Source organism: Acipenser ruthenus, chromosome 8, assembly GCF_902713425.1.
Source record: "Acipenser ruthenus chromosome 8, fAciRut3.2 maternal haplotype, whole genome shotgun sequence".
Lineage (NCBI taxonomy): Eukaryota > Metazoa > Chordata > Actinopteri > Acipenseriformes > Acipenseridae > Acipenser > Acipenser ruthenus.
Window position 1 is genome coordinate 14605735 of NC_081196.1, and position 26382 is coordinate 14632116.

A 26382-nucleotide genomic window follows, 5' to 3' on the forward strand; every position below is an offset into this window, starting at 1 on the left:
GCCAGACGGATATATACATCAGTTGGAAAGAAACGCAAATGGATGGAGATGTAATCACATTAGTTTACTGTAAAGCTACATCTTAGTTGGTGCTTATCTTGGCGAGAGCTGACTTTAAATCAGCATTAAGTTTTAACATCCACTGTCATGTAATGGAAATCATAACTAAACTTTGTACCATCCTTAAACTAATAAACTGGACAGCTAAGCTGTTTACTAATCACAAAACATTAACTTTACAACACAAACAAAAGGTTTCCACACTACCTTTTGTTTACTCCACACCGGTCTCTTCACAATGCCAGCCTCTCTGTCCACACAGACTGGAGACTGCCCTGAACAAACATGTCTTTGCGGCTATATACCTGCCTGCTAATCCCAGGCCGGTGACACTAATTAAAGAAATAATTACACAAACACAGCCACACACACATTTCTCTGGCAGGGACAGGAATTAACCCTATCCCTGCCAAACCTCCAACACAGTTCTTCAAGGCAGGGATACACAATATATATATATATGGAAACATATCCCTGAATAAGATTTTTAGTTTGAAACTTACACAGTTTACTGATAGCCCCCTCCCCCCCACAACAGAAATGTCCAAATACAGAACCGTTTACTTTACGTTTACAATAAAGGTGAGATGCATCTTTCTATAACCCACTATTTTCTTTAATGACGTTTCAACCCGTGTCAACCGATCTGAGAGCTATGAGGAAAAAATGACAGTGAGTGACCTGAATCTCTCTGCGAAATAAAACCCACGTTGATTTAAATGCACTGTGTGTTATTTTAATTATTTAATTATTTTAATAAAACACAGCAGTTCCCAGATGGTTCAACATTACAGTAACGTAAAATGTAATTTACTAAAGCATATTGTTCAACAACGTCTTGCACATCTGACAGTAGTAAAGTTAAAAAATTTATATTTCTGTGCACCAAGTTTTTTTTTTTTTTTTTTTTTTTATCTCAGTATGATCTCTAGAGCAACAAAGCACAAAAGTCTACAACAGTTTGCCATTACTATATATTACAGGTTTGCTGCATCACTTTACTCCATGAAAGGTGTGATGTGAATGTGCTGTTGCATACGGGGGGGGGGGGGGGGGGGGGTATGTTTAAATTCAGCAGTGACATGTTTAGTGTGTGCGCCACCAGTAATTTAGGGAATTGAGAGCTGCGACAGAGTTCATCAAACGTGTTCTTGTTCTTGAATACCTGTTGTTAAATACAACAGTTACGTTCTATACTGGATTTGTGTCTTTTATTTAAAGAAGAACTGCACACATTGGAGGGATGTATTAAAATGGGGGTGTGTTTGGGTCGATGTAGGATTCGTATTCGGCCAAATCCGAACCCTGTTCAAAAAGTAGGTATTTGGGCCGAAACCGAATCCTGGATTTGGTGCATCCCTAATACATATATATTACTCAGATATATGTTACTCAGATGAGCCATTGTTGTACACATTTGTCTTTTAAACTACCTTCCTTTCTATTTTAACTTCCCAATGAGCTTGAATACGGGACCACACTGTTTGTTTTGGTTTTTTTTGTTTGTTTTTTTGGAAGTTAAGCATTGTTGCAACCTTATGAGACCTCCTATTATTGACACTTTTGGAGAGACAGTCAAAAGCACTGAAAAAGCTAAGCAGCCCCAAATCTCTACTACAGTACATAGAACAGGTCTTTCCATTTGTTCTGTATGTTCCTTCCTGTTTGTTTCTCTAAAATGTGGTTCTGTTTTAACTAAGCGATAAATATTGCTGCCCTTTAACTATTAATACAAGTGTTGGGTGATTTGTTGATATTAAAATTCATAGGAATGAATGTGTGGCCACACAATAAACTCCTGTGAATGACAATGTATATATTACAATTGGCTGCAGTTTAAATTATTTGAAAATAATCAAATTATCTCTATCTGTTTTCTTCTCTGCATATTTCTTGCTGAAGTAGTTACCCGTGTCATTTTTCTTTCTGGCATGTTCTTACCCCCTTTATCTTATTCCTTTGTAAATGAATCCCAGGAAGTCTCTTCTTCTGTATATGTCTCATCTGTCTCTTTCTTATAATTTGTTCTCTCTTTCCCCCTCTCTCTCTCTCTCTCTCTCTCTCTCTCTCTCTCTCTCTCTTTCTTGATGGGTCCTTTATTTCTTTTCTTAGAATTCTTGTCAGTTTTATCTAGCTGGCTGCAGGGATGCATTTAAACAGCAGTGAGTGGTTTGAGTTTTTTTTTTTTGTGTGTTTTTTTTTTTTTTACTTCCACACATGGGCCATCAAAAAAAAAAAAAACAGATTTTCCTTCCATGGTTTCATCAGTGATATACATTTCGTATTTGTATAGTTTGTAAGAGTATTATTTTTTTTAAAAAAAGCTTTATATATTTATTATATATATAGTTTAGTCATTGAAGGCAGCACCTTTTCATTGACTTGATTATACTGTACTACAGCCTTAGAAATGTGCTACCTTTCCTACACATTTTGATAACCTTATTATTCTACTACCTTTCTGTTACTATCTTGTTTAAGTGAAAAACTATAATAAGCTACAGCACACTGATGAAGGCATTATTAATATTTTCTATCTGTATTCAGAATTATTTTCCAAATGTTGTATATGATCACAATAATTTAACAAAAAGTCTACCTGCATATTGCATTTTGTTCTCATTCTTTGCTAAGACTTTAAGTAAAAAAAAAAAAAAGTAGCATAACCTTTATCATGCCCTACATGCTACAGGGTTAGCTTATTTTCAAGATATGGATTGCGCTAATTTTGTATTTTTTTTTTTTTAATTTAGTCATTGCCAATTATTTTTTATTATTTTCTCCCAATTTGGAATGGCCAATTGGCGCAGCTCACCGCTACCACCCCTGCGCCGACTTAGGAGGGCGAAGACGAACACACGCTGTCCTCACCATGCAGCCACCCAAGAGCTACAGCGTCGGAGGACGATGCAGCTCTCGGGCAGCTTACAGGCAAGCCCGCAGGCGCCCGGCCAGACTACAGAGGTCGCTGGTGCGCGGTGAGCCGAGGACACCCTGGCCGACATAACCCTCCCTCCCCCTGGAAGCTCCCGTGCTCGGTCGGCAAAGGAATAGCCTGGACTCAAACTCGCGACGTCCAGACTATAGGGCACATCCTGCACTCGACGCGGAGCACCTTTACTGGATGCGCCACTCGGGAGCCCACCTTAATTTTGTATTTTTAACTATGGAGGGGAATGCACATCACTAACACATATTATTTTAGAAGCTGCATTTCACAAATGCTGTTATACAGTTTATTGCTTTAAATCAACTATAACATACTACACCAATATTTACATTTTAGGAGTCCTGCTACTGTACAGTATAGATTTTCTTACAGATTTTTTTTTTTTTTTTTTGGAGCTATCTGATGGAGGAAAGTTATTCAGTCTGAGCTCTGTATACTGATAGAGTTGTGAAGTTCATTTTATAATGTCCTACTCTGCTCTCTCTTTCATGCTGCAGCTTCTATTCTTCAATCCACAGGGGACTGCATTGTCTCTATTTATTTAGCAACTAAGGGAGACAGCTTGCAGTCGAATCAAGATGCTTTTAGAGAACTCAAAGGTTGGGATTTGGATATTTAGTTGTAAAGACTAGGGGCCCTATTTTGATGAAATGAGTGCAATCGCAAATGCAGTGGTTAAAGTCAATCGCCTGTGCCCCGCAGGGAGTGGCTTCTCCAAAAGTGTGATTCTGATGGAATTAAAAACCCAGTGCAAGCGCATTTAGTGGAGCACTGAAAGCGCCCAGCCAATCAATGCTGACTAGGTTGGGGCGTCTGCTGTTCAATCAGGGCCCTGCAACAATCCCTTTAAGAGACAAAATGCGCTCGTGATTTTGAATGTAAAAGTGGCAATCTTGTGGCAAGAACAACCAGCGCAAGTCAGAACAGCAAGTGGCAGAGAATACGTAAACCACGCTACTTCTGGTCCTGTCTATTAGCTGTGTCCTATATTATTGCTTTATGTGTGAGCTGAACCGGGATAGTTTGCATACTTTGCAGATGACTTGTTCTGCCTCTCCTACATCTTTCATTCATGAGCATTTTGTATTACTCCATTGTATCTGCAAAAGAGGGTATTTTTTTAATTCATATATTTGTTTATTATTAATTTGCGAATACTATTGTTTAGTTTCTTCTGGTTTGTCGTTTTTTCGTTATTTTTTTTCTTTTCTTTTACTTTTCTTTCTTTGATTTCCTCTTTATGTGTCAGTCCAAACACCCGCAGTTGCTACTTAGGACTACTTTGCTTTTCATAGTGTGTTAAAGTTCCTGATTGCACCACTAAATAAACTTGGTTTCAGCAGGTCTTAATGCAGTGCTCAATTGTCTATTTGGGACCCCATTGCACTGTCATCAGAATCGCTTTGGCGAATATGTTAATGATACCACACCCCGAAATTTATGCCGACCCATGGCAATGGGGCAGGCGCTCTATAATGGCTCAAGACACGTTTTCAGAACACCATTTCAGCACAGTGATTTTTTTTTCCTATGTCTTCACTCCGTTTATGCGCCACAGAATCGGGGGCAAGTGCACTGGCATTTGCGTTGTAATCAGAATACAGCCCTAGGAGGTTTGTACCACATCTGTACTTGGTCTGCATGAGCTGTGTTTGTGTCCTGGTGGTGTGAAGTCAGCAGTCTCCATTCGGGATTCCAGCGGTGGGGGTTTCATTGGCTTTGGCACTCCCATGCATTTCTCCTGATCAACAGTGGGCCCTATTGGCTCGGCACCTGCTGAGCTCAAGCAGACATTTGTAGGGCTGGCCTTTGTCCTCCAGAGGCCATAGCTTGCTGACACCCACTCTTGATTTCCTGTGTGTAAAGAGGCAATTGGCTTGGTCGTGGGATTGGAGGATGCCCCTGACCTTCAGTTCTCTTGAGATGTGTGGGGAATGGCTGTGGTGAGGGAACATAATTAAACATTTTAAAAATAAAATTAAATAAATGCCCACTAGGAACAGACAGGTGGGCAGCAATAATGTATGCAGAAACAGTAGAAAAAAATCTGTAGCTTTGCCAGAAAACTGTTGCGTTGTGTCCTTATCTGGTTTTGATAGCAATGGTTTGTGTCTCTATCAGACCTAAACTGGCAACAGACAGTCTGAGATAATGCTACTCTCTCCCTAATTGCTTAATGATGTGTTTGGTGAACAGGTTTGTAATTACTGTACTTGTATTGCAAGATATTTTGTACTCTCAGTTGTATTTCCCCCTATTACATTTTAAGGTCACTGTGGGAAGACATTTGCCATATTGGAGAGATTTCTGAGTGAAGCTATTCCAAAAACGAACTGGCTGGTGATTGTAGATGATGACACATTGATCAGGTACAGTTTTCTGTTTGTTTTTTAAAGAAGGAACATCAAGATACAGTAGCCAGTGATTATTTCGATAGTGTTGTCTGTCTTTCATTATGCTGTTGTAACAAGGCAGATAATTAACAAAAGCTAACCTATGGCACACAAAAGGACTTATTCTAATTCTAATGGATTTGAATGGCAGGAACCCCACATAATTGGTCTGACCAGTGTGAAAGATGTCAAGCCACAGGTCAAAGGCTGGCTACCTCTAAACAATTATCCCTGATGGTGAATGTCAGATATCACATGGTTTTGAGTTTTGTCCTTTCCTGGGGGCAGTTTTGAAGTGATTCTTGTTACAAGAGCATCTTTCAAAGCAAGGTGAATGAGGGTCTTACTTTTATATTAAATATCTGTACATTGAACTGGATTAAAGAAAACAAATGGAACCGTAAAGTAGTGCAGGATGTCTGTCCCTATTGAATTGCTGAATGTTACAAACATTCCATCATTCCAAAGTGAAATGTTCTCATGGAATAAAGTCATGTATTTGCAAGAAATATATCCAAGTTATGTTTCTGTGTTTTATTGACCTTTTGCAATTCAGTATCTGTTGATAGACATTGTTTTATTTTAATGTTTTTATGGCTGTTTGCATGTGTTTAAAATCCCCTTTGAGAAAGATATTGAAGCCTCAGGGACCAATGCTTGGTAGTTATTCATGTTTAAAAAAAAAAAAATTACACAATTACCAGTTTAAACATTAAAGAACTGATTGAAGCTTGAAATTGGATGTCTTATTTGTAGTTACAGGTGGCATCCCATTTCAGAATACAGCCAGTGCATTTGCATACAGATGGTCCTCATAAATATCTGTGAAATTTATATAAAATCAACAGTTTATCAGATCATACCCAAATGTCATCTGAAAGGTTCCTATAAGGGAGCTTCATGGAGAATATTTGTGAAAATTCAAGCACTGCATAACGGTCAACATTTTAAACTAATATTAAGCCACAGTTCTGCTCGACCGCCTTGTCCTAAATGGCATTCTGCGATAATAGAATGACCTGTCAGCAACATATTATGGTCTTGAATCACTTAAATGTTAGAGCACCATTGCTTCAGCAGCAAGTAAGTGGTCTTTTCAAATAGCTCATTTTATATTTTTTAATGTTTATTTCTGTGGGAAAAATGTTGTGGCATTTTGATTTTGTTCGTGCCTGTCATACCTTTAATAATGAATGTCCCACCCAGTCACACTGCATTAGTAGTAAAATAATTATATTTGGAGTACCACTGCACCTGTGGGACGGATTGGTCATTGAAATTGTTTTCATGTATTTGAAGACAAATTAGTCATACCAAGATATATACTAAGCAAGGGGACAGTGGAGTAAAACTGACACCAAATGCCCTATCCTAGCCATTCTGCATTATTCATTTGTTTCAACACTTGTTAGTTCATACACAGAATATAGATCATACTTAATTTCATAAACTACTAGATTAACATATATTAACTAGATTTCCATGCTTCTTTAAAGTGTTCCAAGACTGCAGAAATTGTTGAGCTGTTACGATGCAAATGAGCCAGTATTTCTAGGAGAGCGCTATGGGTATGGACTTGGGATCGGGGGGTACAGTTACATCACAGGAGGAGGTGGGTAAGTCACTGTCTTCCTAGGTTTACTTTTAAATGTAAAGGTTGGGGATGCATTAAACATGTTCAGTTTTTAAAAACTTCTGATTTTGTTTGCTTTGAAGAATGGTCTTCAGTAGAGAGGCTGTTGTGAGACTTCTTGAGAGCAATTGCCGGTGTTACAGCAATGATGCCCCTGATGATATGGTTCTGGGGATGTGCTTCAATGGTTTGGGAATTCCAGTAACACACAGTGCACTGTTTCACCAGGTAATGTGTCAGGCCAGCTGAATTCACTGTAATAAAAATGTACAGTCAACTCAATTTTGACAAACACAGATACAACTTTCCTTAAATATCGACCAGTGATATAATCACTGCTTTACTTGGAAACTTAATGGGTCGAAACCATCTGTAAGATTTATAATTTACTATAATAATTCCAATGCACACGAGTGATGTTTCTGTCAACCTCTAGCTAGTTTTGATCAGTGTTGCAATACAGAAATACTGATCTGTGCTGTTATTTTGTCTAATAACATAAAGCACAGCACTCCATTTGACAAAATTCCAGCAAGGTTTTGCAAGGATGTAGACAGTTGCATTTCAAACATTTCTAACTTAATTGGAATATGTCTATTCTGTTATTCAATATACTCCCTGCTCCCAGCCAGAGAGGGACACAATTCAATTAAATTAAGAAGACCAGTTTCTAAGCAATATTGAAGTAGAATTGAATTATTGTCAAACTAAATGAATCGTTCATCAAAATATAAATGGATCATACATGTGAGTGTCTCCCTTTTGATTTGTAACTCCTTATTTTTCTTTTCTTCAGGCGAGACCAGATGATTATTCGAGGGACTATCTTGCTCACCAAATTCCGGTTTCTTTTCACAAGCATTGGAATATTGATCCAGTGACAGTCTTTAATAAGTGGCTGGCAGAAGAAAATGACCCAAGATCCCAACAGCCACAACACACAATGATTAGAGAGGAGTTGTAATATTTAGAACACCACCAAATGTAGAATATCGCGATACTTCAAACCTGAGAGATTTTATGCTTTTCAAGACTCCTGAAAACAAAACTTAAATGGTTAAACAGAATAGATAATTGATTTAATGAGAGCTGCAGCCAGTTTACAATACATTGTCTTAATTAATCAATGTTTTTGTACATTTGACATTTCTTCAATAGCTCATAAACCATTTGAGATAGACTGTGTGTTATGGAAACTCCTTGGAAAATATAACAATTATGAGTATTGTCCAATAGCAATGAACCCATTTGTGATGATAGTTTTATAAAACTGCTTCACTGTTTACTGTAGGTCTCATGTCAGAGACCATTTGAGGTAGTGACTTTATACATGCAGGTTATAAACCACTGCAGGCTAAACATGTCAATGGTCTTGACATTGGACTCTGATCCAATATGGTTGTTATATTTGGGGCATACAGATTTTTTAGGTTTCTAGTGTCATTTAGTTTCACTGCCACGGTGTTTTAACCACTGACTATGTCAGTGATGGAAAACACTCACTTTCAAATAGGGTCTTCACATTTTGCACATGCAGTAGCTGTTTTGACGATTCTCTTTTAATAATGGTCGCAGTCCAACAAGAACCACTTTCTTGTCCCATTTGTTGTAAGGCCATGTCAAACCATTTGAAATTTAGACTTCTTGACATCTGATCTAGTAGGACTTCCATATCGGCTGTTATGTAACATTTCTATTTCCTACAACCCACTTTGAAATATTGTTATCAAAACCACTTCACAGTTGGGTCCTCATTCTCTTGTTTAAGTTGTATTATGGAGGCTACTGGCAATGAGATCTTGTCTTCTTGTGATTCTTGGTCACCTTCATGATCATTGATATCAGCCAATACATATTAAGCATTTTGTGGCCAAATTAGTTTTAAAGGAGTGTGATTAACCTATTATCAGCATTTGCAGCATTGTCATGTTCTTTTTATCTTTTTAAATATCTGCATGTTACAAAGGAGAATCCAACTGAAATAAAGAGCCAAACAAATCTTCCACTGAAGAAAAGGTGGAAAGGGTAATATTGCTAAATCGATTTTAAAACCTTGTTTAGGACGTCATTAACCTTCCACCGCATTTCTAAACACACCTCCCACTTTTCAACCACTAATACCATGTTTTTGTTTAGTTCAACATGTATTTTTTTTTTAAATATATTTATATAATACTTTGAAAGTTACTGGTGTAGAATAAAAAAAATACTGTACTTGGCACTGCTGTATTTTCATAAAACATACAATATTAATACTGAAGTCTGTGGCGTTTTTTTCATGAGGTAGAAGATTAGGGATATTAGATATTACAGTGATATTGCAACAACACATACAACTTAGTAATGAAAACTGTGCAGGCTGATATCATCACTTTTACTCCATTGTGAACTAACAATGTAGCCTTAAACATTATCCCTTCAGTGTTGATAATAAGTTATATATTGTGTGCTGTATGTATCCCTACTATATATATATATACAGTGCCTTGCAAAAGTATTCAGACCCCTGACCAATTCTCTCATATTACTGAATTAGAAATGGTACATTGAAATTTTGTTCTGTTTGATATTTTATTTTAAAACACTGAAACTCAAAATCAATTATTGTAAGGTGACATTGGTTTTATGTTGGGAAATATTTTTAAGAAAAATAAAAAACTGAAATATCTTGCTTGCATAAGTATTCAACCCCCACATTAATATTTGGTGGAGCCACCTTTCGCTGCAATAACAGCTTTAAGTCTTTTGGGGTAAGTATGTACCAGCTTTGCACACAGTGTCTGAGGATTTTGGCCCATTCTTCTTGGCAGATTTGCTCCCGGTTGTTCAGATTGGTTGGATGACGCTTGTGGACCGCAATTTTCAAATAGTGCCACAGATTCTCAATGGGATTGAGATCAGGACTTTGACTGGGCCACTGTAGGACATTCACCTTTTTGTTCTTGAGCCACTCCAATGTTGTTTTGGCCTTGTGCTTGGGATCATTGTCCTGCTGAATGGTGAATATCCTCCCAAGCTTCAGTTTTTTAGCAGACTGAAGCAGGTTCTCTTGCAGTATTTCCCTGTATTTTGCTCCATCCATTCTTCCTTCAATTTTAACAAGATGCCCAGTCCCTGCTAATGAAAAGCATCCCCACAGCATGATGCTGCCACCACCATACTTCACTGTAGGAATGGTGTGTCTTGAGGCATGGGCAGTGTTAGTTTTGCGCCACACATAGCGCTTTGAGTTTTGGCCAAAAAGCTCTATCTTGGTCTCATCTGACCACAAAACCTTTTCCCACATCGCAGCTGGGTCACTCTCATGCTTTCTGGCAAACTCCAGACGTGCTTTCAGATGGTACTTTTTGAGTAACGGCTTCTTTCTTGCCACCCTCCCATACCAGGCCAGTGTTATGCAGAGCTCTTGATATGGTTGACTGGTGCACCATTACTCCACTCCCAGCCACTGAACTCTAGCTCCTTCAAAGTGATTGTTGGCCTCTCTGTGGCTTCTCTCACAAGTCTCCTTCTTGTCTGAGCACTGAGTTTTGAGGGACGGCCTTTTCTTGGCAGTGCCTGGGTGGTGTGATGCAGCTTCCACTTCCTGATTATTGATCCAACTGTGCTCACTGGAATATCCAAACACTTGGATATTATTTTGTACCCTTTCCCTAATCTATGCATTTGTATTACTTTATCTCTAACTTCTGTAGAATGCTCTTTGGTCTTCATTTTCCTTCAGATTCACAGCCTGACCAATGATCCTTCAACAGTGGGGTTTTTATCCAGAAACTGTGACAGTAACTTTAATGGTTCACAGGTGGAGGCCAATGGTAAGGTAATTGTGTCCTCGTTAGGGCAATTTCTTTCATCGGTGTAAACTGGGAGCTTCCACAGCACAGGGGTTGAATACTTATGCAAGCAAGATATTTCAGTTTTTTATTTTTCTTAAAAATATTTCCCAACATAAAACCAATGTCACCTTACAATAATTGATTTTGAGTTTCAGTGTTTTAAAATAAAATATCAAACAGAACGAAATTTCAATGTACCATTTGTAATTCAGTAATATGAGAGAATTGGTCAGGGATCTGAATACTTTAGCAAGGCACTGTATATATTTCGTGACAGCTTAGAAATGTATTCTGTTATGTCACAATTCTTAGGAACTTGAATTAAGCTAAGTAACTCTTTTGATATCATGATGTATTCACCTCTCCCTTTGCAGTTTCTTTCAAACCTGTGCTCACAAACACAGTTTCTGATGTCCTTGGTTAAAAGTGGGGCACGATCAGGTGGTATCTGTACAAAAGAACATCAGAAAAGTGTGCAAAGGAAGGGGGCGTTCAGCCCATCAAGACGCATCCCTACAATATACCACTGCTAAGGGTTGAAATCTAATTTCATGGGATATCACCTGTTTGTTTTTTAAATGTTCCCTGTGTTTTGGATCCTACTACGTTGCCTGGAAGGTCATTCCATGCATGTATTCTCTCTCTGCTACATCTGTAATAGTGACTTGGGTTAACGTTATACCGTTTAATAATCTATATACTTTATATAGATTATGAAAGACCACTCTCCCTTCTTTTTTCTAAGCTGAAGAGAATCAGTTATTTTAAACTTTCCTCATAGCTCATTCCATTAATTCCTGGGATCAACCTAGGTGCCCTTCTCTCTACCTTTTCAAGTACATTTTTTTTTGTAGGGAGGTGAACAAAACTGGAAACATTATTCTAGGTGAGGTCTAACTAGAGCATTATATAAACTCAGCATAGCTTCCCTACACTCTTACGCCACGCTGTTTGCAATATAACATAATAATTTCCTTATTAACTGCCTCATCACTTTGGCAAGGTACTTTTAATGATGAGTTCACTATAACCTTAAGATCCTTTTCAAAGGCATTATTACTAATTAGTCATTTAGCAGACTCTTTTATCCAAAGCGACTTACAGAGACTAGGGGGTGAACTATAATAATATCTTTATTTTTATATAGCTCCTTTCATGGACCACCATCACAAAGCGCTTCACAGAGGTAGGCTGTGAACTGTGCATTATATCCAGTCACTAGCAGTAGGACATTAATTTAACAACTCATCTGCAGGACAGAGAACAAGGAGGTTAAGTGACTTGCTCAGGGTCACACAGTGGCAGCGGTGGGATTTGAACCGGTGACCTTTTGGTTATAAGCACTGGACTTTAACCACTGGACCACACTGCCTCCTGTCAACAAGTGCTGCACAGTCACTTACAATAGGACCTCGGTTTTACATCTCATCTGAAGGATGCTGTACAAGGAGGTTAAGTTGCTCGCTCAGGGTCACACACAGTCAGTGGCTGAGCAGATATTAGAATAGGGGACCTCCTGTTATCAAGCCCTTTTCTTTAACCACTGGACCACTAAGTATTTGTTCCCTACATTATTTCCATTCAGTTTCTGTTCTATGTGTAAAGATTTGTGCACCCAATATACAATACTTTACACGTCTTAACATTAAAATTAACTTTTGGGTTATTTGTTAATTTTTAGCTGCTGTAGCTTTACCTCTGCTATACCGATTCTTTCAGAACTATGTGCGCAGGGGCTCCCAAGTGGCGCATCCAGTAAAGGTGCTCCGCGTGGAGTGCAGGATTCTTGTGGACGATAGGGTGCCTGCAGGTCTGCTGTAGAAGGACACGTTTCAGAGGACACGTGTGTCTGACACCGTTTCCCGAGTCGGTGCAGGAGTTGCAGCAGTGAACTGGGATAAGAATAATAATTGGGCATTCCAAATTGGGGATAAAACTGGGGTAAAAAAACACTGGCAACAACTAAATTTATTAAAAAAAAAAAAAAGAACTATGTACACAATGGCACAGTGGGTTTGGTGGCATAATGTTTGTATCCTCTCTGGTGAAAATATTCAAAAACTTTCTTTAATGCATCAACAATTTTGCAAACCTTGTAAACCTCACTATCAGATTCATCCCTTTATACTTTAACATCCTTGTAATCTTAACAGAATAACTATTGTCAGCGTGTCCCTCGGTCATAAATGTATAAATCATCAAAAAAAACAAATCAAAAAGCAGTGGAACAGATTTCTGTTTTCCATAATACAAGATAAAGGGCACTCTTATTCCAGTGTTATTTTCTCCTCTGGGGATTTAATTCACAAGGTCAAGCTGACTTATACATGTGCATGTTAAGCCCTTTGTAAATACAATTTTGTATTATAAAACACATATTTATTAATTTATGTTTTTGAGCAATTTACTTACTCTTAATTGAGGTAATAATATTAATCATGAATAAGCACAGAATGATTGAACAAATAAACAAAGTAATAGCTTCTTCCATGTTTCAGTGCACATAAAACAGAAAAAACCTACTGTGCTGCACAAGGGGCAGGCAGTGTGTAAACAGCACGTCATTGTGAAATTTGGGGTTGTGGTGAAGTTTGAAAAGGGAAAGATTATACTGCAGAGGAGGGTGTATGTAGTGCATGTGCTGTAAAGGCTGAATAAAGACTTGATTTAATTAGTTGTAATACCACTGGGTGTTCCTTCTTGAGCTGAAGAAATACAGTTTAAATCAGCATAACACAGTATGATCATAAAACATATTACGACAAGAGTTTGGGAATTTTCCTTTTTAAGGTCCAGAATTGTATTAAAAAAAAAAAAAAAGCCTTTTCTGACAAACCAAATCAGTCATTCAGTGACAGAGTCGCTATGGGCAGCAGTGTGGAGTAGTGGTTAGGGCTTTGGACTCTTGACCAGAGGGTCGTGGGTTCAATCCCTGGTGGGGACACTGCTGCTGTACCCTTGAGCAAGGTACTTTACCTAGATTGCTCCAGTTAAAAACCCAACTGTATAAATGGGTAATTGTATGTAAAAATAATGTGATATCTGGTAAAAAAAAAGTGGCTCCTACGGACTTGTCATTTTCAGTGCCTATCTGTTCATTTCTGATGAAAGGGAAATAACATACTTTCCTGAGCTGCATATTGGTGTTTCACAGAAACAGTTTGCTCAATAACAAGGGAGACATATATTTACTGAAACCAATTTTCTTTTTTTAGTTTTGATTTTGTACAGGCACGAATCGCTGTGATATATGAAGCAGTGGGAGTTATTTTTAACATTTGAATAAGTTTTTACTTTTTGCTTATTATCTGTCCTATATACAATGCTTATCAGAAAATCGTTAATTTATATTCATCAAATGTTATTCATCCATTCTACCTCTTTCATATAATCTATCATACAGTACATCTAAATTACAGCTTGTAGCTAAGTGTGACATGTCATGCTCATCAGAAAATGTGATATTAAACAGCAACAGATATATCATCACTTTGCCTGATTTTTATTTTTTGTATTCAGAGAAAACCCATGAGTCTCCTAGGACTCTATTTGCATACATTGAAATGGGAAAAGATAGTTTAATCATGTGTGTAACATGATTAAAAGAAAGAGCTTATGACTGTTTTTCAGTTTTACTGATTAACAACAGGGCTGAAGGCAGAGAAATATATGATTTTATACATTGTATTTATAGAAAGGGGAGGGGTATTTATTATCATAGGACAATATTGTGCTGGTGCAAAATACAGCCAGGGGACAGTATTTTGCTTTACAGAGCGAGCAGGCTGTATCGACCACAACACTGGAAACACTGAATACAGAGCGAGCAGGCTGTATCGACCAGAACACTGGAAACACTGAATACAGAGCGAGCAGGCTGTATTAACCAGAACACTGGAAACACTGAATACAGAGCGAGCAGGCTGTATCGACCAGAACACTGGAAACACTGAATACAGAACGAGCAGGCTGTATCGACCAGAACACTGGAAACACTGAATACAGAGCGAGCAGGCTGTATCGACCAGAACACTGGAAACACTGAATACAGAGCGAGCAGGCTGTATCGACCAGAACACTGGAAACACTGAATACAGAGCGAGCAGGCTGTATCGACCAGAACACAGGAAACACTGAATACAGAGCGAGCAGGCTGTATCGACCAGAACACTGGAAACACTGAATACAGAGCGAGCAGGCTGTATCGACCAGAACACTGGAAACACTGAATACAGAACGAGCAGGCTGTATCGACCAGAACACTGGAAACACTGAATACAGAGCGAGCAGGCTGTATTAACCAGAACACTGGAAACACTGAATACAGAGCGAGCAGGCTGTATCAACCAGAACACAGGAAACACTGAATACAGAGCGAGCAGGCTGTATCGACCAGAACACTGGAAACACTGAATACAGAGCGAGCAGGCTGTATCGACCAGAGCACTGGAAACACTGAATACAGAGCGAGCAGGCTGTATCGACCAGAACACTGGAAACACTGAATACAGAGCGAGCAGGCTGTATCGACCAGAACACTGGAAACACTGAATACAGAGCGAGCAGGCTGTATTGACCAGAACACAGGAAACACTGAATACAGAGCGAGCAGGCTGTATCGACCAGAACACTGGAAACACTGAATACAGAGCGAGCAGGCTGTATCGACCAGAGCACTGGAAACACTGAATACAGAGCGAGCAGGCTGTATCGACCAGAACACTGGAAACACTGAATACAGAGCGAGCAGGCTGTATCGACCAGAACACTGGAAACACTGAATACAGAGCGAGCAGGCTGTATCGACCAGAACACTGGAAACACTGAATACAGAGCGAGCAGGCTGTATCGACCAGAACACTGGAAACACTGAATACAGAACGAGCAGGCTGTATCGACCAGAACACTGGAAACACTGAATACAGAGCGAGCAGGCTGTATCGACCAGAGCACTGGAAACACTGAATACAGAGCGAGCAGGCTGTATCGACCAGAGCACTGGAAACACTGAATACAGAACGAGCAGGCTGTATCAATATACAAAATGTGTTTGGATCGTATTCATTACAAATTGAGGAATTCAAATATCAAAACAATTACAATGGTCTTTTAAAAAGAAGTCTGCAACAAGATGCAAGTGAATAGAAAATTTAAAAAGTCACAGAGTGTTCTTTAATCCTGAAAAAGAACATTTGATTGTATAAAATTTTCAGTGCTTGACTTTGGGTGTACTCCAGGGCTTCATCCTACAGGTCTGGGATTGTTTTTCTTATTATTAAGCATTTACCAGCCATCTGTTCATCGCCTTAACCCATCTAGATGTAATAAGCCTGTAAGGGCTTCGAGTTGTTATGGATCTCTTGGCCTCGGATGTCCCAGAATCCCCGAGAAGCCCTTAACAGGCTTCATTACACACACTTACCTATACTTCATGCTTTGTTATAGATGGAGAGCTGTAATCAACCAAACACACACACACACAAATATTGTAAATCTGAAGAATTTTTTTTTTTTTACAAACATTCATTGTAAAACTGCAAATGTTATTTTACTGAATATTGTGATAAATATTAATGTTAATTGATGAATTTGTGTGCCTTTGTTTTCTTGTTCCTGAATAAAATGATCCATCTCAGCCTCACTGACAGCTAGAAATCTTGCCATTTCTTCTCAGTTTGTTTAGAATTCTGACAGGATGATGACGTCGCTGCCGTGGCTTGTAATCAATTACAGGCTATGGCAGTGACATCACAGTCTTATTACACACACTAACGTAGTAGTAATAAGACTGTAAACTTCACCAAGCTCTATGAGAGATTACAACTCTCCATATATAATAATCCAATTACAACATGTTTGGTTCTGCTTGGGGGAACATCACATTGTGCCTAAAGACATGCATATACCAACACTTTATCTGCTAACATTTACTTGACAGTGAATTAGTCTAGAATATCTATGGATTTATTCTGCTGGCTTACTACCATGGTACAATCAATGGCCATGTGCAATTTACAGTTTTTTTTTTCCCCAGCTACATACTTAACCAGTTGGTTGTGCATCGACGCAAGATGACACAAATGTAACTGTATGTTTATTTGCTGCCAGGATGTTTACCTGACAGCAAATGCTATGACTGGATGCTAAGCATTATGATTATATTATTGTTTCACTGTATGATCCAATGTGGCATATTTGCAACACACACACAATGCTTTCAAAATGTTCTTCAGTGGTGAATTTCAATCAAGATTTTTAACAGTAGTATATTGCAACAGTCTTTACAAAGACACTACCTACAGGTCAGTGAAGAGGCACAGATAAAATGGAACTGTTCTTTCAATCCTTTTTTATTGAGTCCCAAATGTGGCAGAGACTCTCACCATTACAACCACAATGCACAATGTAATAAGGGAAAGACACAAACAAACAACAGGGCTGGAACAAACATAGCCCACCACAGGAACACAAACAGCTAGCTATGGTGACCAACAGAAAGCAACATTAACAAACACAGAACACACATGCACAACAGCAAGGAACAATGGCACATTAACTGCAATTACCCTAACTCTAACCCACAACCCCAATAATCCCCCCTGCAAACAACAATACCTCCCGCTTCCTAAAAGCCTCTGAGACAATTATTTACATATGGGCGTGGCTTGCCGGCTGCCGGCAACACAGTGCAGCATTGACGACAAGACAGGGCATCCGCGTTACTGTGTAAGCGACCCGGCTGAAGCTCAATGGAGTGGTCATATCCTTGCAGTGCCTCACTAGCCACTTGTCCCTCTGGCTCGCTGAACTGGAGCAGCCACTGTAGGGATGAATGGTTTGTGCGCAGGTAGTACCTGCCGTACAGGTAGGTGCTAAAGTGCTGTACGGCCTGGATTACAGCCAGCAACTTCCGCCGACTGACGCAGTAGTTTCTTTCCACCTTGCTGAGAGCGCGGCTGTAATATGCAACCACCCGCTCCCCGTCTGGGCCCTCCTGGGCAGGACTGCCCATATCCCCACATTGCTGGCGTCCGTGTCCAGGATGGGCTCCTGGGGATTGGGAAAGGCCAGAACTGGAGCATGTGCGAGGGCCTGACAGTCGGCGTCCCAGGAGAACTGGCTACCCCGCTCTGCGAGTCGATACAAGGGCCTGGCAATGTGGGCGAAGTCTCTGACAAACAGGTAACAGGATGCCAGGAATGCAGGCCAGCTGTTCCCCTTCTAGGTCAACCTGTTGTCGTTTCCTGGCTGCATGGCTGTTTCTGGCAGTCTAGCCAGCCAGGGACAGTGAGCACGGATGTGGCCAGGCCTGCCACTCCGCCAGCACAGCTGCTTGTCCCGCTGAGATGGCCTGGTTGTGGGGGCAAGGTGCTGTACTGGTGGAGCCTCTTCTTCGATGTCCCCATCGTAGCTAGTCACGGGGGTGTCTCTTGTGCACTCTCCCTCCCCAAGCACAGGTAGGCCTTTTGTTCAAGGTAAAGCACGTCTGCAGCAAGCACACCAAGCTTTTTCTCCAGCTACTTGGCGTCGGCCGGCAAGTCTTTCTCTGAGTCCATCATCTGATTCTACAGTGCCAAGCCCGCGACCGAGTGCTGCAGTGAGTGTCTGAAAGTCATTTTGCTGTCTTGGGTCTAAATATAGCAGTGTTTGAAGAGCTGTAAAACATCCACTGACCTTCTCCTGGGCTATTTGGAGGATTTTAGCGATAAGGGAACAATATGGGATGAGAAAATGGAGGGGCGAACAAAAAAGACATTTCCCCTTGACCCATTTCTCCCAGCCTTAAAAAATGACTCCATGAACAAATAATACTTTTGTTTCTGTGCTTCCTATTAAATAGCAATTTTACATATGAGGAACTCTTGAGAATATTTAGAAATTAAAAACTAGTAAACTTTGATTGATTACAACAAGTGACAAAGGAGCTGATGGAAGCCATGTCTGTCTGGGCTGAATCATTAAGTTTACCTGTAGGTTGTTTTCAGAAACTTAATGATTAAAAAGTGGGGCTCAATTAGGTTTGTTGATACACTGCCAGAATGTAATGGTTGACTAAATTTTTCAAAAGATGTTTCTTGTGCTTAATTTCTTGCTCTGTCAGTTTTGTTTCTGCAGTACTGGATGGAACTACTGTGATATAGTAGTTATGGTGAATGAAATAATTCCATAAATCTTACCTTTCATGCACTTCCATTCACTATAAGTGCAGTTTTATTTTTATATATAGTCAAACCTGCTCATGCGGCCACCTTTATTTAGCGACAACCTGGTCTAAGTGGCCACATTAAATTCCTCCCAATGGTATTTGTGCTTTTATTTAACTGTATTAAGTAACCACCTGTCTAAAGGAATACGGTAGCCATTTTAGCAGTCTTTTATCCGTAATCAATAAAACAACAGCGCTCTCAAAGGAAGAGAGAAAACGTTGAGAAACAAAAGGTCCTCCCTAGATGACAGAATTAAAGTTATTAAACTTGTAAAGACAGTAAGTGCCAGAAAAACTGCTGAACAATTCGGCACTAGAAAGATGCAGATATGGCATTTTGAAACGGAAAGAACTAGGACTTGAAGTTTTAGGTTTTTATTTTTGTTCACGTGACCGTGTTTTCAGCCGATTCAATATCTTAAACTGTTAATTACTCAACAAAGTCGCTTCTTTTTACCTTGATGTCCTGATTGACTTGCTGATTCTGTTTCACCTTCTTCATTATTCGAACACAAGAGCAAGGAATGACATTAAATACTTCCCCCAGATGCTACTTTAACTTGCATTTCGTTCTCGCACTTGCCTGGGAACTAGGTAGCTTCCAATGTGTCTCTTTTGTGTTGTGTTGTTCTTTCACGCTAATTTAACAGAATGTTCTCATGATTAGGATGTAACGTATTAAGACTTAAAGGCAAACCGTTAAAAGGAAAATAAACAACAAAAAATTCAAGCCAGAGTATGAAAACAATGTGCACAGTAATCGAAAGAGACCTTATGCTTATGCTGGTGTTGGTTTCAGGTTGCAATGAATCAACACGTACCTGAAAGGCAGACACAAGCATTGAAATTTGCAAAGGATTTAAAACAGTTTGTGTAACATGAGAAGACATGCATTCATTACTTTCACAAAATAATTTGTTTTGTAAAAGCATTATCTAAATGAATGTTTTTAAATTACATATTTCCTTTTGTTCATAGTACATCTTCTGGCTTTTACAGTGTATGTAAGACATACATAATTACAAGAAAGCATGTCAGAGACAAATAGAAAATTCATATGTTATGGGCCCTCTTAAGAGACCACCTGTGTTAAGAGGCCACTATAAGACTGTCCCTTGAGTGGTCTCTTAATACAGGTTTGACTGTATATATATATATATATATATATATATATATATATATATAGTATTTATGGACTGGAGAGGAGATCTATAGTGGAATATTATTGACCCGAGGGAAAACTGTTGTTACCGACAGGGGTCTATAATGGCTGAAGCTGCAGGAGGTAACAATAGTCTTCCCGAGAGGCATTTAATTTTCCACTATGGCAGAGTCTACAGTAGATACTCAATATATGAATCAGTCAAGAAAATAAGTGAGGCAAGGTTGGATAGTAAATACGACTTTATAGATTTGCTGATACAGCATACGTAAATAAATATTGACTTACTGTATATATTCTGTTTAAATATAGCTGATACAGCATAAGTAAATAAATAAATGACATAAATAAATAACAGAACATTTTTTTGAAGTTCATACCGCAAAGTTATCAAAGTTTTTCCCTGTCTCTGTCTGGTTTGCTGACTGCTGCATAATCCAGTTTATATCCTGCCTGTCATATTTGTTTTATTCGAGTTGAATTTGTTTGAATTTCAGAAAGTCAGAGAACAGTGACAGTGATGTTGTAATCACCATGTTAGCTTTTGGAGCATCTTTCTTCTGTAGTATGTTTTGTAATTAATTTTCTGTTAAGTCACAGAATCGGTGTTCAGCCATTTTTCTTGTTGCGAGGAGAAAAGCGTTTCTTTGTAAAGGTGGCTGGACTGACAGTTATGTGAGCCAATCACATGACAGTCGAAGACTATTTACCATGGTGTAAGGATGTCAAGGCAATAGTTCAATCTATTTTTGCTCCTATGATGAGGTTTTAACCAATCACAGACCAGGATTTCCAAATCACTGATTCATATATACTGATTCATACATATATATACTGTATATATATTATTTGTTTATTTAGCAGACGCCTTTATCCAAGGCGACTTACAGACACTAGGGTGTGTGAACTATGCATCAGCTGCAGAGTCACTTACAATTACGTCTCACCTGAAAGACGGAGCACAAGGAGGTTAAGTGACTTGCTCAGGGTCACACAATGAGTCAGTGGCTGAGGTGGGATTTGAACTGGGGACCTCCTGGTTACAAGCCCTTTTCTTTAACCACTGGAAATATATATATATATTGTAACACAGCAGGGAGGGGGTTAATATCCTCCCTGCACGAAAAACGTGCAAATGCACATGGGTTTAATTTAATTGTTTTGTTTTATTGTTTAATTACATTTGTTTCATTGTTTAATTAGTAATGATCCCCTGCACCTGGCTATCATTGTAAATTAGAGCCAGGTGCAGGGTATTGAAAGAAAGCAGCCTGTCTGTTCTGGGCTGCTGAAGAGTGAAGAGTGAAGAGTGAAGAGTCTGGGTGGGAGTGTGTTCAACCATAAAAAAAGAAAGGTAGTGTGAAACCTGATAGTGTTTTTGTGTTAAAACTGTGTTTATTTTGTTTTAGTTTGTGTTACAGGTAAACAGCTTAACTGTCCTGTTTTAAAGTTAGTTTCCTGTGTTGTGTTTAGTTAGTGCTCAATAGAGCTAGGTGTTTATTTTGTTTTGTCTGTTTATTAAATATAGCGTGTCATCGCTTTTGAAATCAAGTTCCTGGGTCATCATTAAAGGGGCAACGAACTACCGTGAGTGCCGGATCGTTCACAATATATATACATATATATATATATATATATATATATATATATATATATATATATATATATATACAGTGCTCCCTCGCTATAACACGGGTCTCTGGGGAATATGAGCGTTGTAACCAAAGAGCGTTACAAACGGGGGAGGGGGTGGGGGGCGCCGCAGGACACATAACAGCACACAGCTCCCTCTCTATAATGCACATATAGTGAAGCAAAAACGTAACTTTCCGTGAATTAACCATGCATAAAGCCATGTAATCAACAATGTTTACAACAACAAAAAAAGGTAACATTCTCACTCTTGGATCATTTTAATTTGCAGATTTTAAACCATAAATAGCCTGGCTAAACGGCGATCAGGAGTTCAGTTCGAAGCGAGACAAGCAAACCAAGAGCGAGAAGGAGAGGGGAAGAGGGAATGAGCTCACCCCAGGTTTGGCTGCTGGAGCGAGGCTGAAGCGAAGCTGAAGCGTCTCGTCTCCCGGAGAAAATCGCAGCTCCTCTCGCAGCAAAAAAGTGAATCCATTAGTAAAGATAACCACGTAATAGGCCTAATATTTATTCAGTTATAAAAACGAATGCTGAATAAGATCTCTGTATTATAAAGTGCCAGCACAGCCTTTCATTCAGTTCAGATACTGTATCTATATATATATATATATCTATGCTGTACAATAGCGAGTGGACTACTGGCCTCTCTGACTTTGAGTGGGGGAAAATGGTGCCCTAAATATGATTGATTTACTAACAATGCTGCATGATTGGGTGGAGAGTTTGTTCTCTATTTTACCCAAAAATGCAGTGCTGCCCTTGGCAGTCCTGAGCCAGAACCCTATTTTTCAAGATAAAATGAAGAGAAAATATCATACCCAGTCATTTTGCATTGGTAGTAAGTGGATCATTATTTGGGGTACCAAGGCACTTGTGGGAGATCATTAAACCGATCCCAGTTCTAAAGAAAGTTCTTCACTGGTCACTTACTAATTAATATCACTATCACTGAGAATTTGGAGAACCTCCAAGTTAATAACTAGTTTACTGAATAATTAGGTTTTATTGTTGTGCCAGCAAATACATTAGACCTCACATTTTATTTGAATTTCTGATGCCTTTCCAGTTTACAGTTATAAGATGTGATTGATAATTCTGCAGTAAAAAATAAATTGTAAGACAGAAGTTTCTTTTTTTCTTATCCAGAGTTAATATTTTAAAAATTCAAAATTTCTTTCGATCACATTTTTTCTTTGTTCAGGAAATATGCTATAAAAAAATGATAAAGTTATGATTAAATGTTTAGCACTGTGGTTACAGGCCAGAAAAGGCATATTGATTCCAAATATGCAGAGTTGACTGCAATGCAGCTCTTTCTCATACTTAGCATTATGGCTATAATAAAATAATGCAAGGAAGACGTTAATCACGGTACTTTAAGATTTGGTTCAATTGATCATTTTTATTAGATTAGATAATGCTTCCTGCAGACAAAAAAAAAAAAAGTTATTTTTTTCACTTTGACTTTTTGAAAGTGAGCATAAATTCTTAAAGCTACTAGATGCTAGGGAGTATTTGATTTTATCAGCAGAACAGTCTCTAATCCATTAGAGCAGGGCTGTCCAGGGATGAGCCATATATAACTCGTCTAGCTCCACAATACAGTCTGGCTCCCTTGATTTAGAGGTGAACAATGTCATTTTAGGTTGTTAATGGGTTAAAATTAATACAAGGACAATTAGTTGTCTATGCTAGAAGGGACAGTCAATGTAACAAAACAAACAATTTTATCTAAATAAATAATGAAGTGGTGTCTCTTAGATTAATCTGGAAAACCTCTTTCAATGACCTTGCTACTACTTGGTTTTAGTAAACTAAACCTATTTAAGGTGTGGCCCAGACTAGCCTACCTGGTGAAGTAGTAGGATCTAAAACACTGGGAACATTTAATAAACGACTAGATTCCATCCTGTTAATTTAGATCACCCTAGTAGGGATGAAAGGTATGCTAAAAAGGGACAGACCTTGTTCCCAAACTTGTTTGGTAAATGGTTACAGTTTATTCCATTTGTGTTTTTCATCTTGTCTCTTGAAGTACTCACTGTTCACCAACAGGGCCCTTCAGTCAAAAGTTTGGACAGCTCTGCATAGAGGAATCATAGGTAACAGGTAATAAGTGAACAACTTATGTTATAACTTTCACTTCACATCTGCAGAACATTTACCATGCATTCATTATTTTAGTGGTGTGTCCCTGATATACAAATCTTTTAGCCAATGTGTTCTAGCAAAGGTGAACTGCAGCAAGCATACCACAGTGATATATCCAATAGCAGGGAACCCACAGTAGTAATTGCCAATAAAAGTATTAGTTACCAAGGTGCATATGATATGACATATGCTTACTTTTAACAAATAGGTGGTAGGCTATAATAATTAAAGTGTTTTGCAAAGTATGATTGCTAATAATTACCATTATAAAACAGTGGTTCCATATTAAAAACGGGGGAAAAAAAATAGTACAAATGGCAGAAATAGACAGGATCAAACGACCAAGCAGGAATCACATGAATACGTTTTAGATTTTAGTGCTTTTGATCTTAATCACAAATAATATACATGTTAACAGAATATTGATGGTCACGGCTTTCCCTGTTACAAATACATTAATTTATCAATCATTTATATCACTACAGCTTATCATTCACTCTTCCAACAATCTACCACTACTGACTAGCAGTTACTGCAGGCTTTTAAACACATCTGGATCATTTAAACCACATTGAACAATTCATTCTTTGATTGGTCCAGCAATCAAGACCCAGCATTCCACCATTCCAGTTGCATTGTGACATGGCTGGAATGGAAGTAAAAGTCAAAGTGAAGAATAATCTATCAAGCCGTTTCCATAAAACTGAAAACACGAAGCCTGCATCGGAAAAAAAATTTGCAAGACAGGACCTGTTGAAGAAGTAGCTGTCTGCACAATGGACAGCACAGATTTTATAGCATTTCTACACAGACAAACTCTGTTGTCTCATTCTTAATCCAAGTCAATACTACTGCTGTAAACCTGACATTTATATTGCAGTGAGCTTCTAATCACACCAAAAGTGAAACTACATTTTACAAAGCACAATACAATACAATGAAACAAAGTTAATTTGTCAAAGGGATTTAATACTGCTGTCAGGGAAACTTAAAAAAAAAACAGCAGGAGTTTGTCATGGTTTCTGTAGAAACTGATGTCAACATGACAACAATTTTATTCAGTGTTGTCACTGGCCTTTAAATAGCGTGTAGAATACACCACCCTAATTTCGGTGTTGTTAGAGGTTTTAAAACATGACTTTTGTTTGATTTCTTTACATAATTTATTTTTTTCATAGATATAGATAGCAAAGTCAGGATGACCCCATTCTATCAAAATACAGTTATAACATTCAACATTTAATTTATATTTTGCATGCATTCTTTAAATGAGAAATCCATTGGGATAATGGCTTCTGTTCATTTTCTATTAGACCACAACCCATTTTTTACAATGCCCTAGGTCCGTGACCCGGCCCCTCCCACCACACATCCCTGCTCCAAGAGTGTGTGTACAGAAATAAAAACAAGCCACTGCGATTTGATGAACAATTTTATATAATACGACCTTCCGACCTTCCGTGGCTCTGCTCCTTGGTGGACTCTTTTATAAATTTGCAGTCCCCTCTATTTATTGTACATGCTCAACCAATCCGCGGCAAGTACATTGAGCGCCCTTTTTACCTTATTTGGCAAACATTTGTATAATACAGCTTTACACAGAATTAACCCTTTTTGGTTATGCATTAAAGTATTACATACCCAACAGTCTATAATAATGACGACATTGTACTGTACATTAAAGATAGGGAACTGCATTCCCATTTTGATTGGGGTACAAATAAAATAGCAACACGGTTTGAAAATGCATATGTTTGGATTTTTATTTTTGTTGATACCGTCTTAAAAAGTTCACAAATGTTATTATTTGTTTATTTAGCAGACGCCTTTACCCAAGGCGACTTACAGAGACTAGGGTGTGTGAACTATGCATCAGCTGCAGAGTCACTTACAATTACGTCTCACCCGAAAGACGGAGCACAAGGAGGTTAAGCGACTTGCTCAGGGTCACACAATGAGTCAGTGGCTGAGGTGGGATTTGAACCGGGGGACCTCCTGGTTACAAGCCCTTTTCTTTAACCACTGGACCACAATCCCTCGTTAGATGTTAGAAGCTACATTGTAATAACAATTTGTGTGACGCATATTTCTTAAAAAATCAAAATACATCGAACTATATTTAACATTAAGTTACAATTCATTTATTTAAAGTTTGACTATATCCGTATGAAGATACAGTTGTGTAGACGTGACTCTTTGTTGTGACAGTATTTTACAAGCCTGAATAAAAACGATCACATGACACACTTGTAACATATTTAAGAAAAAAAAGTGTAATACAGTGTGACAGAGATCGAATGATTCTTGGTGTTAGATCTCCCTCTCGACCTGTGAGGGC

General features: G+C 38.6%; 1 protein-coding gene across 3 annotated transcripts in view; it reads left to right on the forward strand.

The window, feature by feature from the left end:
- LOC117406712 (beta-1,3-glucosyltransferase-like) overlaps window positions 1-9289 on the forward strand; it is a 73633-nt gene extending 64344 nt beyond the window's left edge. Inside the window, exons 12-15 of one of the 3 annotated variants that reach the window (XR_009329433.1) lie at window positions 5280-5379; window positions 6900-7015; window positions 7120-7264; window positions 7833-7969. Coding sequence is in view for 2 of the 3 variants with exons in the window: in XM_059029572.1 (XP_058885555.1) it covers window positions 5280-5379; window positions 6900-7019; window positions 7120-7264; window positions 7833-8000 (533 nt within the window). In the remaining variant the exon portion in view is untranslated. Of the gene's footprint in view, window positions 1-5279; window positions 5380-6899; window positions 7020-7119; window positions 7265-7832 lie in introns of all 3 variants that reach the window. The other 2 variants (XM_059029572.1, XM_059029573.1) reach the window with 2 other exon arrangements.
- The last annotated feature ends 17093 nt before the right edge of the window (window positions 9290-26382 follow it).